Below are 15162 nucleotides of genomic sequence, written 5' to 3'. Positions count from 1 at the left end.
GCTTCCGGGGGCTTCACGACTTCCGGCTGGCCGAACTCTTTGATTGGCTACTCTTCGCCCTTTCCTTCTTGTTTTGCCGCTACCTGGAACGGAATTGCGTCACGGAAGCGCCAAAAAAGAATTAGAGGGAGACTGGACAGTGTCTTGAGTTGCTGTTGGGTCGCTTTTCTCCAGGGTTCTTTCCCGAGGTCGCAGTGGGAAAACTGAAGGTCCTGAGCTGCTGTGACTTAAGGGATCCGGCCCTGCGCAGGGACGTCAAAAAAGCTACGGCTGAAAAAACTCAAGACCTGAAGGGTCGTCTGAGGAGCTGGAGGCTCTTCATAGCCCCGTGCGCTTTCCACCAAGGAGGGAGGGAGAATCAGGCCGTTGGGATTAGCAGGTACCCCGGAGTCGTGAACTGGGAGAGCCTGTTTTGAGTTTTCTCCCATGCAAATAAGAATAGCCGAGGAGATGTAAATGAAGTATTTAACGACGCACAGCTGCCCTCTTAAGTTTGTGTTGGAATTATTACTATTCTCATATTTTCTCGTTTGAGAAGGGTATGGCACGTAGCGTTATCTGAAGGAGCGCTTCAGCTTGGCAGTCTGAAGACAGTTTATCTGCTGTACTGTCACCAAACAAGTTTGATCTTCATTCGTTTCCTTAATTTCTCTGAGCTTCAGTTTCTCAGTATATAATGTCTGGTTGATGATTAGAGACCTGTCGTGCCCTAAAATCGTGAACTTTTTAGTTATTAACTTATTTACTAACTAAGCCCTCTTTAAATAGGGATTTGTAAAGGTCTTTGTGATGAATTGCACTACAATGTACAGATATATTTTTATTTGTGTCAGTAGGATGTGGAGTTTTGTAAGTAGAACAATTTTTTAAAGAACAGTTTTAGTTTTTGGAAAAAAATGTGCAGAAAATGGATATGATACTGTGGGACTGGAGCTATGATGATGTTTCCCTGGTATCTCATAGTTCAGAATTATGTTCAACTATTCCTGCTCTGTAATAAGTTTTAAACACAGCAAGCAGGCATCTTAATTACTTGTCTTATCTTTATCTTTATTTCTGTCATGGAAGTTCCTTGAAAACTGTTACAGTATAGTACCTTATTCTTATTCCATGAGAACTTAATGTACTTAATAAAACATCTACTGTATACCTTAAAGAGTGGTGGAAATTAGAAGAGTAAATGCAGAATGTTTGAGTTTTCTCCCATAGTATACAACTTTGTAAACCTATATTCTACTCAGAAGCAGAATAAATTTTCTGTTTTGTACTACATTAATACATTTTTTAAGAGCACAACTTTCCCTCCTGTTTTGGTGAAGTCTTTTCTAATATTTATTTATTAGAAGACATGAGTGGTGAGTGCAGAGGCAGAGGATTTGGACGAGGAAGATTTCAAAGCTGGAGAAGAGGAAGAGGTAGTGGGAACTTTTCAGGAAAATGGAGGGGAAGAGAACACAGACCTAACCTGAATAAAGCCATTGGAAAAAATAGCTCTGGTATGTATGACCATGTGAGACAATGATTGTTGTTTTTTCCTTTATGAAGCAAACAGTTCATCCCTATCAGACAAAGTAATTTAGCTCAAACTTCAATCTTTTATTTGATGTTACTCCTTAGCAAGTATTTGAAAATTAATGTGCACAATTCTTCCAGAAACCTTTTTTAGGTGCACTATTAATGTCATTTCATTGTTGAAAGGGGAAACAAAAATTGGAGAGAAAAAAAAAAGCTTTGCTTTGTTTTTATTAACCTAGCATTCTAGTTTTTGTTTTGTTTTGTTTTCCAGAACAAATCCCACAGCCTTTGCTACTACAGTCAACATTGGATCAATTCATACCATATAAAGGCTGGAAGCTTTATTTCTCTGAAGGTAGAATTAAAAGTACAAAAAGTACCATAAGTTATATTTCCTTAACTTGTCTTTGTTACATCTTATGTTTCTGTGATTTATTTGGCTTACTGCTACATACTTCCTAATCTTTGTTTTTTCAATTAAATCATGTTTATATTAAAGAGCGTTATTTTTACGTTTTATATCAGGTGGTAAAATACATTAGGTATTTCAGAAGAGAGATTTATTATAAGAAATTGGACATTCAGATGAAAAACTGAAAGAGCAGAAAGGAGAGATCAAAGTAAAACCCCAGAAAGTAGTAATTTGAGGAAACAGTAGCCATTCTTAATTTTAGCAGAAGTTAAGAAATACTGAGATTATCAGAACCTAGGAATTCAAGGGTAGAGGCATAGCTGTTTGTCCTCTAAAGGGTACCCTATAAAGCTGTACTTAGGCCCCTGAGGGATACACTGTAGCACTGTGCTCAGACCACTGATATAAATGAAACTGGTTGTCACTGGTAACTCAGGGGTATGACTTAGTTGTTGCTTGGACCTGGAGGCTAGAACTGTAGTTATCCTCTGCAGCTATAGACATATTGAAAAGAATGGGAGACAAGAAGAAATTCCTTTCCCACTTCCTGCTTTCTTCCAGTTTTTTGAAGTGCCTCTAATTGGCAGAACCTAAAAGGAATCTGGGAGGTAGGGTGCAGATCTTGATCAGAGCAGAAAACAGAACGATAGACCTGGAACCAGGAGCAAGTAACCAACACAGATTTCCATAGAAACCAGTTAAGAAACATCTCTGAATACCAATCTTTGTCATACATCTATCTGTATGGATATGGGGGGCTATCTTTTCTGTGCACTTGTGTTCGTTATCTCTCTTATAAGATATAGGTTTTGTTTTAAATATGTGTGTGTGTGTGTGTGTGTGTGTGTATGTGTGTATGTCTGTGTTACATTGCTTGATACCAGACACCCACGGTTCATTTTATGAATGATGCTTTACAAATGTTTTCCTTATTGGCAGTCTTCCCCCCCCCCCCCCATTAAATAGACACATGTGTTTCATAGATTGTCTTGTTGCTTCAGGATACATTAGTTACCAACACTTCAATTATTCCCTTAGTGGTTAACCTCAGAACACTATAAGAGATTTTGGGACTGATCTTAAAGATAAAGTGCAAGAGATGCCTTAGGCCTGACCGGATGTACTTCTGTATTACTTCATTATCCTGTTTCTTTGAGAGGGTACTTGAAAATATATAGCTTTAGGATGTTTTAAAAAAAAATGGGGGCTGGGGATCTCGTTCAGTTGGTGGAGTGCTTGCATTGTATGGCACAAGGCCCTGGGTTTGATGATGTTTGGTTTTAGCTGTTGTGTAAGCTATTTGAACTGATATATCTAATTAGATTTCTAAGGCTCCTCTAAAGATTTCCCAGATATTGGGCTTTTTAGAGAGATTTCCTGTCTGCATTTTGGATTATGCAGGCCTAAACATGTTTTAGAATCTTATGTATATATTTATGCTAGTTCTTGTTTAAGTGTAATCAGAATACAGAGCAACTGGAAGAAAAAAAAATCTGTCAAGTTTATAGTGTTATCTAATGAAAACATAGTGCTAATGCCATGTTTGTTGGATTAGTTTACAGTGATAACTCTCCTTTTATTGAGAAGATTCAAGCATTTGAAAAATTTTTCATAAGGCGTATTGACTTGTATGATAAGGTAAGATTTTCTTATAGAAACACTACCGGTTGACCTTTATGTGTCATCTTATTGAACAGTATATTTGAGGTGCTAGTGATTATGATCATATGCACTGGAATTGGACTGCCTTCATACAAATCCCAGCTCTGCCACTTACCTACAGTATGAACTTTGGTGAATTACTTAACTTCTCTGTGCTACAGTTTTCTTTGTCTATCATTTGGAAGTAATAGTATAAATAGCTACCTCAAAGAATTGTTAAGCATGGAATTTGCAGGGAAATGGATGACATTAGAGCAGATTATGCTAACTGAAGCTAGCCAATCCCTAAAAAACAAATGCCAAATATCTTCTTTGATATTAGGAGAACAACTAAGAACAGAGCAGGGAGGAAGAGCATGAGAAGAAGATTAACATTAAACAGGGATGAGAAGTGGGAGGGGAAGGGAGAGAGAAGGGAAATTGCATGGAAATGGAAGGAGACCCTCATTGTTATACAAAATTACATATAAGAGGAAATGAGGGGAAAGGGAAAAAAAAACAAGGGGGAGAAATGAATTATAGTAGATGGGGTAGAGAGAGAAGATGGGAGGGGAGGGGAGGGGAGGGGAGGGGGGATAGTAGAGGATAGGAAAGGCAACAGAATACAACAGACACTAGTATGGCAATATGTAAAACAGTGGATGTGTAACCGATGTGATTCTGCAATCTGTATACGGGGTAAAAATGGGAGTTCATAACCCACTTGAATCAAATGTATGAAATATGATATGTCAAGAGCTTTGTAATGTTTTGAACAATTAATAATAAAAATTAAAAAAAAGAAGTATAAGTAAGTTAATATATTGAAAACATTAGGACTGTGCTTGGTGTAAAGCTTATATGGTACTTAGCATTTTCACCATATAAACATGGTATGCTTTCTCAAAGTGTATAATTGAATGCTCAATTATGATAATTAACTCTAAAAGACCAATTGTTACTTTCAAACTTTAATCTTTTCTAGGATGAAATAGAAAGAAAAGGAAGTATTTTGGTGGATTTTAAAGAATTGACAAAAGATGATGAAATAACTAATTTGATACCAAATATAGCAAATGAACTAAGGGATGCACCTGAGAAAATCTTGGCTTGCATGGGTCTGGCAATACATCAGGTAAATATTTATCTTGTGCTGACTCACATCAGAATTTTAAAGAAAGATTCCAGTGTCAAGACTTTCTTTAAAAGATAATAAGATTACCTGGGTGTGGTGGTATATGCCTGTAATTCCAGCTACTCAGGAAGCTAAGGCAGAAGAATTGCAAGTTTTGAGTCCAAACTACGCATCTAGCAAACAAGACCTTTAAAAAAATAAAAAAGATTTTACTAACAGATAGTGGTTACTGGCTTGAAATGAAGGTTCACAATCTTGTGTTTAAAAATTACCATTCATTCTATGTATAAAAGCTTATCTAAATATAACATTATTTCTAATGTATTTGAATTAGCCTAATATCATTAAAAATTGGGCAGATATTAAACTTTATTTTGGGGGAACTGTTCAGTCTCATAGGGAAGATAAGACAAGGCATCATGATGTTGGCAGTTATGAACTTGGAGCAAGAAGATCAACTTCAGATATAGGTTCTGTGGCATGAAGCAGATCACTTCATTTCTCATATGTAAAACAGAAATAACAGTTTGTTTTGTTCTTGCCTGAGTTTTTTCTCAGGGTCAGATGGTACACATATATGAAAGCATTTTTCAGGCCAGCAAACAGGTAAATGCATTAAGGTAAAGAGTTGCAGATCTTAGGACAGACATAGTTTATATTGCTGATTACAGTCAGAGGCAAAGGTAATACCCTCACCTGTAGGGGGAGAATGGGGAAAACTCAGAGATTATAGTAGGTCTTAAGAGTGTAGCTAGAATTTGGACACTGAGCAGGTACAAGGAATAGTTTATCACAAAGGTCTACACTCCTAGAAATTCTAAACTATAAACCTTGCCTGTTGTTTTCAGACTCATTCAGCACCTTATTAACCATATCCTTTCATTTCTCTTTCTAAAATGTCTCTTAAACTGGGTGTAGTGGCATGCTGCTGGAGTCCCAGTTACATTGGAGACTGAGGCAGGAAGATTGCTTGAACCCAGAGTTTGAGGCAGGCCTAGGCAACATAGCAAGTTCAAACAAATAAAAAAATGTTTATTAAGTCTACCTCCTTTCTATCCTTACTACCTTTGTCTCAGGCTAGGCCTTTATTATTGTTCTAAACAGTTGCTTTTGTAAAATATAATTTGTTTTTGAAAACTGGTCATCCTTTTCTTCTAAATGAAATCAAAATCTTTTATACAAATTTTTTTTTGTGTAAAATGTTTTGTATAAAATCTTTTATGTAAAATAAGTAGTTGTAATCTTTTATATGACTTTGAAAACCTTCCAAGATCTTGCTAAATTTCATATCTCCTGTCTTACATTCACTATGATCCAACTAAACCGAGCTTCTTCCAGTATTCTCTAAGTACTCTTGTACATGTTGTCCATTCAATATAGCATTCTCTTTACCTCACATATCCAAATTCTTGTGGGCCTAATAACTCTTTTCGCTTTGTAAAAGCTTTCTTAGAAATCGTTTTCAAAACTCACATGGCATTTTATCTATAAATCTTTATGGTCCTTATAACAATTATACCTATTTATGGGCATCTAATTTTGCCTCTTAGATTGTCAGCACACAAGTATTTTATAATTATTTAGTATCAAATGCCAACAGAGCTGGTATAGGGTATTTTATTTTTTTTAATTTATTTTTATTTTTTATTTTATATGACAACGGAATGCATTACAAATCTTATTACACATAATAGAGCACAATTTTTCATATCTCTGATTGTATACAAAGTATATTCACACCAATTCATGTCTTCATATATGTACTTTGGATAATAATGATCATCACATTCCATCATCATTTATAACCCCGTGCCCCCTCCCTTCCCTTCCAATCCCTCTGCTCTATCTAGAATTGGTCTATTCCTCCAATGTTCCCTCTCCCTATCCTACTATGAATCTGTCTCCTTATATCAAAGAAAACATTCGGCTTTTGGTTTTTTGGGATTGGGTAACTTCACTTAGCATTATCTTCTCTAACTCCATCCATTTACCTGCAAATGCCATGATTTTATTCTCTTTTATTGCTGAGTAATATTCCATTGTGTATATATGCCACATTTTTTTTATCCATTCATCCCTATTGAAGGACATCTAGGTTGGTTCCACAATTTAGCTATTGTAACTTGTGATGCTATAAACATTGATGTGGCTGTGTCCTTGTAGTATGCTGTTTTTAAGTCCTTTGGGTATAGACCGAGGAGAGGGATAGCTTGGTCAAATGGTGGTTCCATTCCCAATTTTCCAAGAAATCTCCATATTGCTTTCCATATTGGTTGCACAATTTGCAGTCCCACCAGCAGTGTATGAGTATACTTTTCCCCTACATCCTTGCCAAGACTTATTGTTTGTCTTCATAGTAGCTGCGGTATTGGGTATTTTAAAAATCATTACTTTTTCTATCTTAATTAATCAATGAATATAGAGAAGTAGAAAAAAAATTTGTAGAAATCAAGGTATAATGGCTTTGGGGACTAATATAAGGACTTAATAATGTTAAGTTTATTTGGGACAATAGGTAGCAGGCAAGGATGCTGAACATTTCCAGTTCAACATCCAAGTAAAATGCCAAGTAAAACAATCCACTATAAAATAAGTAGTTGTAATAAAATATCAGACTTTCCAAGGGCTATTAGAGTCTTGTTCTTATTCTGTCTTGTTCTGAACTGTTTATATTGGTAAACTTGAAATTCTCTCTATGTAAAGTTCTGCTTAAAGAGGATACTTTATTTTTTAACTTTGAGTAAATTTTTGTTCTGTTTAGGTGTTAACTAAGGACCTTGAAAGGCATGCAGCTGAATTACAAGCCCAAGAAGGATTGTCTAGTGATGGGGAAACAATGGTAAATGTGCCACATATTTATGCAAGGTGAGCAACTTACTGGTGTTATTTAGAATATGGCCTAATGACTGGTTTAAGGATGAGAACCTTATTTTATACAAATAAGGAAATAGTAAAAATGGTGTGAATTCTTACTAATTTCATAGATCATCATACCCACAATGAACCTATTGAAAATTATTCAAAATGATCATGACAGAAATCAACATTTTTCTGCCCAAATAGGTTGACTTTCCAACCTGTAAATATTGATTTTAGATATGTACTTAATCAAGACTCTGTACAAATTTAATAATCCACATAATACACTAAGTGGTATGTATGTGTATTGTTAAATTATCATGTTTCTACTAGGCACAGGGAATAAATGAATTCTTGAATTCATCTTTATTGTATTCTACATTTTAAATTCATTGAGATACATAGGAATAAATAAGGAAATCATCAGGATTTTATTTTTATTTTCCAAATTTATTGAAGGGATGCTAAGAAGCGGGTGATTAAAAATAAGTTAGAATTCAAAGGTTGTTGAATATATAGGTTTTCCTATATGCATTATATTTTTGCTTTTATCTTTAATTATTTTTTTTCCCCCTAGACAACAGCCTATTGGAATAAGAAAAGTGAATACTTAACATTGTTTTGGGGGGAGGAGGAATTGAACTCAGGGACACTTGACTACTGAGGCCACATCCTCAGCCCTATTTTATATTTTATTTAAAGATGGGGTCTGAATGAGTTGCTTAGTGCCTCATTTTTGCTAAGGCTGGCTTTGAACTTGTGATCCTCCTGCCTCAGCCTCCTAAGCTGCTGGGATTATAGGTGTGTGCCACTGCGCCTGGCAACATTTTTATTTTTAAAAATAATTTAAATCTTGGGAGATTTCTGATATATAAAGGGTGATATTGTTTGGGAATTCCATAGTTGTTCCTAAAAAGAACTTGTGAAAATACAGACATCAACTTTCTGTTCATTATATATATGTTCCTGGTTTATATTTAGGATATACAACTATGAGCCCTTGACACATCTGAAGAATGTCCGAGCAAATTACTATGGAAAATACATTTCTCTAAGAGGGACAGTGGTTCGTGTCAGTAATATAAAGCCTCTTTGCACCAAGATGGCTTTTCTATGTGCTGCATGTGGAGAGGTTCAAAGTTTCCCTCTTCCAGATGGAAAATACAATCTTCCAACAAAGGTGATATATTTTTATAATTGTTTCTTTATTTATCTTGGTAATAAAGGCAAATCAGTTTACAGATACTATTTCCCAGTGTTTGTGAACACAGAGATTTTTATTTAATTATTAAATACTTCAGGATACAAGAAATATAGAAATAGACATTTTTCTACCCACTAACCATAGTTTATATTTTCAGTTCCAGATGTGTGTGTGTGTGTGTGTGTGTGTGTGTGTGTGTACATTTATTTACTTATTTATTTTTGTGGTGCTAGGGACTAATTAAGCCCAGGGTGTTGTGCATGTGAGGCAAGCACTCTACCAACTGAGCTATATCCCCAACCCTAGAAATTTTTAAATGACATCAGATTAAATTTTAGAAAGATGGCTATTCCCTAAAACTTAGGAGCTTAGAATAATAATCATGTTATTTCTGTGGGTCAGGAGTTTGGAAGAAATATTTTCCTGTGTAGTTGAGGCTCCAGGTCTCTGGAGATAAATCAGGTAGATTGTGGCTGGAGTTGGGAACAATAAGATGTTGTGTTGGCCAGGCATCTCTGTTTTCTCTGGGTGGCCTCTGCATGAGCTGTTTGTTTTTCACAGTTTGGCAGATCAGAGTGCTTGGTCGGCTCATATGGTGCTGATAGCTGTAAGTTGATAGACAGAAATTCTAGCCTTCAGAGTCATGCAGCATCACTTTTGCCAACATTCTTTTGATTACAAAGTGAGTCACCAACTTGCCCAAATTCTAGGAGAAGGAATTAAGACTCCATATGTGTTTTGTGTTTTCTCCACTCCTAACCTCGCCAACCCCAATACTGAGAATTGAACCCAGGGCTTTAGGCATACTAGGCAAATGCTCTGTCACTGAGCTACATCTTTAGCCCTTTGTTTTGTTTTATTTTGAGACAAACTCATTACGTTATCCATGCCGGACTTGAACTTGCAATCCTCTGCCTCGGCCTCCCAAATAGCTATAGATTCTATCTCTTGATGGGAGAATAGTAAGGTTCTGGAAAGATTTGAGGGAATACATTATTATTTTTTTTTTGACATTAATTTTAAAGTAATTTTATTCTATTATTGACACATAACTTAACCAATTAAATGCAATTGTGAAGTTTAAAACAAAAGTACAGTCACACTGTTTACCTCTCCCCAATATCCTCATTCCTCTGTCCAAGAGGCAAATACTTCGCAATTTTTCAATTCTTTAATCTGGGATTATATACATATATGCACAGTCCCAGCAAGTATCAGCAGAAATATAGTGGTCCTATAGTTCTAAATCTTCCCATAGCTCCTAAAATTATAGAGATAAACCATGTTGGCTCAATAATGATTTGACTAAAATATGTGTGATAATAATGGGCATTTGAAAGAAGAAAAACATCCATGCATGTGTGTGTATTCTGTGTTTATTTCAACCTAGTTGTAGGAAGTACTTTACTATGTGCTGCTATAGTTTTATCTTGTCCGTGAGGCAAGATAAAATCATATTTGTAAATATAATCATATTTGTAAATCTGCCACTGTGTCTGAATTTATATCTTGTGGTCCAAATGCCAAGCAAGTGACTTTGAAAACTTGAACAGAACTTGCTTTTATTTTGAGGACTGTGTGGTACAGTGAAAAATACTATGTGAACAGCACAAAAGGAAGATAGACAAAGAGTTGGGGATTAAAGACCTAGGGGAAGGCTTTTGAAAAGAAGATTGGGGCTGGACATATAGATTGAAAGAGTAGGAGTGTTCAAGGAGCCCATGGAATTAGGAGACTACATGGGCACAGCGGTAAGAATGAGTGCCTGGTCTAAGGCAGAGCAAGGTGCCTGCCTGCCTACAGCTGAAAGAATAGGAGCAAGGGAGAGAGAGACCAGCTGGACAAATGTCTTGAAAGCTTATGACATTAAACTGTTTCTGTAGGAAATGGAACATTACAGATCTTAGTTGGTTTACTTTAATGAAGTATATCTTGAATTTTCCTGAGATATGGTTGTAGTTTATCAACATCTGAATGTGAATTACTTGTTGCAGTGTCCTGTGCCTGCATGTCGAGGGAAGTCTTTTGCTGCTCTCCGTAGTTCTCCTCTTACAGTAACAATGGACTGGCAGTCAATCAAGTAAGCAATCAAGACTTAAAAAGGGGCAGGTTTTAGGATCTTTCATACTGCTGAGTAAATCTATAATTTTATTGTATTGTACTGTAGTTTTTATCTGTAAAAATGATAAGTGTATAATAAGTCTATTCAGTGACAAGTTTGTATGTTGAAATGGTAACTGTCTTTATTTGAAATTTATTCTCTACTGGATGCCAGAAAGGATGTAAACATTATGAATTATTGCTACTGATAAATAGTTCATTTTATATTTCAATTATGTGATTCATTGAACTGGATGTTGGCCATAAACAAAGATATATGATTCATTGCATAATGAGTTGTGATAGAAATAATATTGAAGTTTTCAGAAAATATCTTAGAGGTGGTCCTATTTGATTTCATGTTCTCATTGCCCACTAGGAATTTTATACTATGTTCCTCTAGGCTCCCCCCACTATCCATGCAAATCTATTAGTTGTTTCTGTTTATATTTTTCATCCAGTAATTGTCCCATTTTTTTCCCTAGCCACAGGCCCGTAACTCATCCCTAAATATAAAATAATGGATAGTTTTGAAGCCTAGAATGTTCTTTAGGAAACCTGGCTGAAATAGGAGATGGTCCTAAAAAACAGAACCTAGGAAAAAGATGAGGTGGCTTGCTACCAAGCCCTGTCCTAGCTTCTCTCCATTATTCCCTGTAAAAACCAAGACCCTAATATATAGCATATATGTATATACTATTTATTCAGAGATCTTTATAAATAATTCATTTTATAAAAGAGGAAGTGTTTAAGACTCTTGCATAGGATTGTGTCCTGCCTCCACCAAAGGAGGCAGAGGCATTTTATTCCTTCTGTAAAATTATGTTTTACAATTTTTCCAAAGGAGATACATGTAAATATATGCTATTTTAATAAGAAATAGCTAGAAACATTTATTTATAGCAAAGTGATCTGAACATGTGTCATTCTGAGACTTCTTATTTTACTTTGCTAGTTCTCCCCCCCCACACACACACATTTTCTATTGATGCAAGAAAGTTGTACATAATGAAACATTTGTTACATATAACAATATAATTTGGCCAATGCTACTCCCCAGCATTTACTCTACTAGTTTTGAATGTACAATTAGGGTGAACGAAGCTAACCATGGAGCCAGGTTTGAAGTTATGAAGATTAGATAGATGGTGTTTGGCCATTTCTCTGAAGAAAACTGGGAGAATGTATTCCAAAGTTAATATTTTAATGTTGTGATTATACTTACATTAACTATTTAAATAAAAAATGTTATACATATAAATTTTCTTTTTAAATCCAATTACTGTAAAGGGCAGTTCTATACAACTTTGAATAATATTCTTGGTCTCTCTCTCTTCCTTGGCTTTATTGCATCCACTTTTGGTGAGTAGATAACATTAGAGATGCTATACTAACTTTCATGACTTCTACTTCTAGACATTCTGATGTTACATTAAATCATCAAAGTTTATTTTCTGTTTTCTAATTATAATAGTCTCCCAAGGAGAGATTGCATGGCAAACGTGGAAATCAGAGCAAGAAGGGTAGGCCCCATCTCTAGGCTCAGTCTCTGAACTCTTGAATCCTTGGGGGATATACCATATCCAAACCATACATTCTTTCTTAAATATATTATTGAATGCATGGAGTTCATCTTTTTTTAATAAAATGAAAATTTAAAAAATGTACCTTCCTGAGTTCTACTTGAGTCTGGATCTCATGTTCTTTAGATCTGCAGTCCTACTTCATCCTGGGATTTTCTTCATTGCATGATTGAAATTAGGCCTCCCAACTTGGACTTTGTCTTCTACTTTTAATAATTCTAAATATTATTTTTCTGGAGAAATTATTAAGTAAATTTTTAGAAAGTGTGCATAGCTGGTAAAAAGTTCTGGGTCCTTGCATGTCTGGAAATATTTCTGGATCCTAGCTTGTGTAAGAGTTTGCCTGACTACCAAAGTAGTCTGTTTTGTCATCATTTCCCCTGCTGTTTATGAGAGGTTTGATTCTTATTCCTTTGAGGGGATTGTACTTTCCTTCCTTTGTAATCTCTTTATGGTTCTGAAACAGTTTATCTAGTTCTGAAATAGGTTTATCTAGTCATGTCTTCATCCTCCTAAGCCAATGGGTCCTTTTGTCCTGCAGTCATCTTCAACCATATAGTGTCTTTTTTCTTCTCTTTTTGGGCTTCCTATGGGATGCATCCCTTTGATGGTTCATTTGTCTTAACTTTTGGTTCATGCTTCCATTTTCTTTATGCTGTTCTCTAAATTTCTTTGGCTTTTTCTTGTTTTCTATAGTTTGACTTTTATATACATATTTTTAATTTTCCTAATTTTTCTTTTTTCATAATTCCTTTTTATAGCAGCTTATTTTTGTTTTACAACAGCAACATTTTCTCAAAACTCTTAGCTGTTTTTTGTTTTTAATATTCTTCTCCTTGAATTACTGCCATTTTCTTCTTAAATATATGATGGAAAAAAAGAGGAATTATTTTGAGTAGGATAAGTTTCCTTTGCTATTTTGTAGGCAGAAGTCTTTTCTCATGAGGCCTCATTCCTGAATAAGAAAGTAGAAATTTTGACTTATGTGTTTTTGAATTGGTTTCAGCTCTCAAATGCCAAATGAGAAGGCTTTATTCTGGAGTTTTGATTGCTTCACTGGACACTAACTTTCCATATATAGGGAAGAGATCCATTTCTGTAGAACTATGCTCTAGTTTTTGCCAGATGCTTAAGTCCTCATTCTTTCCCTACGGGCTGTCTACCTGCCTTCCAAAAAAATTCTGAATAGCTGTTATCTTTTAGTTGATAATCCTGTTTCTTCCTGTTCTCCATTCCTGCCATCTTCAATTTGGGACCTCTTCTAGGGTTCTGCTGAGAACATTGAGTGCCACTTCTCTTGTATCCTTATAATTTTTGTCTGCATGCATTCTGGATTTTATTTGTTTTATCCTTCAGTACTTTCCTACTTGCTGTTTTCAAAAATTTTACTAACATTCTATTTACTGATGACACCTCTGCATGCCCCAAAACAACTTTTTGCTTTTTTAGTATCTTTTTATTTTGATTGTTCCTGAGAGGAAGGCTAGGCAAATGCGCATGTTCATTATACCATCCTGAATTGGAAACTGCTAAAGCAATTTTAGATATGTTGTTGATCTTATTTAAACTAATCTGCCCTTTAGCTAAGTACTGTGTGAGTCTGGAATAGTTAATATGCTAAAGAACCCAATGTAAGCATGTATTCTAACTGAAAACTTTTCACCTTTTTAGAATTCAGGAGCTTATGTCCGATGCTCAGAGAGAAGCAGGTCGAATTCCACGAACAATAGAATGTGAACTTGTGCATGACCTGGTGGATAGCTGTGTACCGGGAGACACAGTGACTGTTACTGGAATTGTCAAAGTCTCAAATGCTGAAGAAGGTTTGGGGTGGCTCTTTCTTTTCTTTAATATCCTCTCAAAAATGATTTGTCAGTATTCATCTTTTCTCTTCATACTTCTAAATCTCAAACAATTTAGTAAATTCCTTGTTGCTTACATAGATGAAGCTTCCTTTAAAATAAATTCAGCCACTCGACCAGTACACTAGCTTCATACTAGAGGTTCGAAACAGAAATTAACTAGCGAGTTCAAATTAAAGACACATAACTCTCAATTTACCTTTTTCTTGCCCAGCTCAGAGACGGCTCCTCCCAGCTCCTGCCTTTAGCCTCTGACATGGTAGCGAGGTTTACACAAGAGGCCAGCAAGAGAGAGAAGCACACCAGGGAGTGAGCTTTTATTGGGGAACAAAAAATTCAGGGGAAAATTCCATCCAATGAAGGTCGAAGGGGGCAGCATTCCAAGGTCAGGGTCAGTGATTGTTTTTTAGGTCAGGGGTCAGTCACCCCCACATGGACAAGCACTCACACCCAGGGAAGGGTGGGGAAGGCTCTGACACAGCTTGTCTAAGCGCCTCACACCCAGCCAGGGAGGTAGCTAATCACGTGTGAGAATGGCTTCCCACAATAAATGTTTACTTACAGCTCTCTGTGACTTTAACATTTTAGTTAAGTCATTGTAGGGCAAATGAATGCCAATTATTATATTTAATATTTTGAATTTACAGGTTCTCGAAACAAGAATGATAAATGTATGTTCCTTTTGTACATTGAAGCAAATTCTGTTAGCAATAGCAAAGGACAGAAAACAAAGACTTCTGAGGATGGCTGTAAGCATGGAACATTGATGGAGTTCTCACTTAAGGATCTTTATGCTATCCAAGAGATTCAAGCTGAAGAGAACCTGTTTAAACTTATTGTCAAGTATGTAT

At 35.7% G+C, this 15162-nt stretch overlaps 2 protein-coding genes across 6 annotated transcripts in view; one reads left to right on the top strand and one right to left on the bottom strand.

Moving 5' to 3' along the window:
* Nucleotides 1-15162, bottom strand: part of Trmt6 (tRNA methyltransferase 6 non-catalytic subunit) — a 52168-nt gene that overhangs the window by 13194 nt on the left and 23812 nt on the right. The gene's annotated exons all lie outside the window — the stretch shown is intronic.
* Mcm8 (minichromosome maintenance 8 homologous recombination repair factor) overlaps nucleotides 25-15162 on the top strand; it is a 35264-nt gene continuing 20126 nt past the window's right edge. The window contains exons 1-10 of the mRNA XM_076851543.1: nucleotides 25-379; nucleotides 1344-1496; nucleotides 1787-1870; nucleotides 3483-3565; nucleotides 4554-4703; nucleotides 7465-7568; nucleotides 8544-8742; nucleotides 10761-10846; nucleotides 14121-14272; nucleotides 14959-15154. Of these exons, the coding sequence (XP_076707658.1) occupies nucleotides 1349-1496; nucleotides 1787-1870; nucleotides 3483-3565; nucleotides 4554-4703; nucleotides 7465-7568; nucleotides 8544-8742; nucleotides 10761-10846; nucleotides 14121-14272; nucleotides 14959-15154 (1202 nt within the window). The 5' untranslated portion in view covers nucleotides 25-379; nucleotides 1344-1348. The remainder of the gene's footprint in view (nucleotides 380-1343; nucleotides 1497-1786; nucleotides 1871-3482; nucleotides 3566-4553; nucleotides 4704-7464; nucleotides 7569-8543; nucleotides 8743-10760; nucleotides 10847-14120; nucleotides 14273-14958; nucleotides 15155-15162) is intronic.

The sequence above is a fragment of the Callospermophilus lateralis genome, chromosome 3, assembly GCF_048772815.1.
Source record: "Callospermophilus lateralis isolate mCalLat2 chromosome 3, mCalLat2.hap1, whole genome shotgun sequence".
In the NCBI taxonomy this organism is placed as follows: Eukaryota; Metazoa; Chordata; class Mammalia; order Rodentia; family Sciuridae; genus Callospermophilus; species Callospermophilus lateralis.
This window is presented reverse-complemented; position numbering and strand designations above follow the sequence as displayed.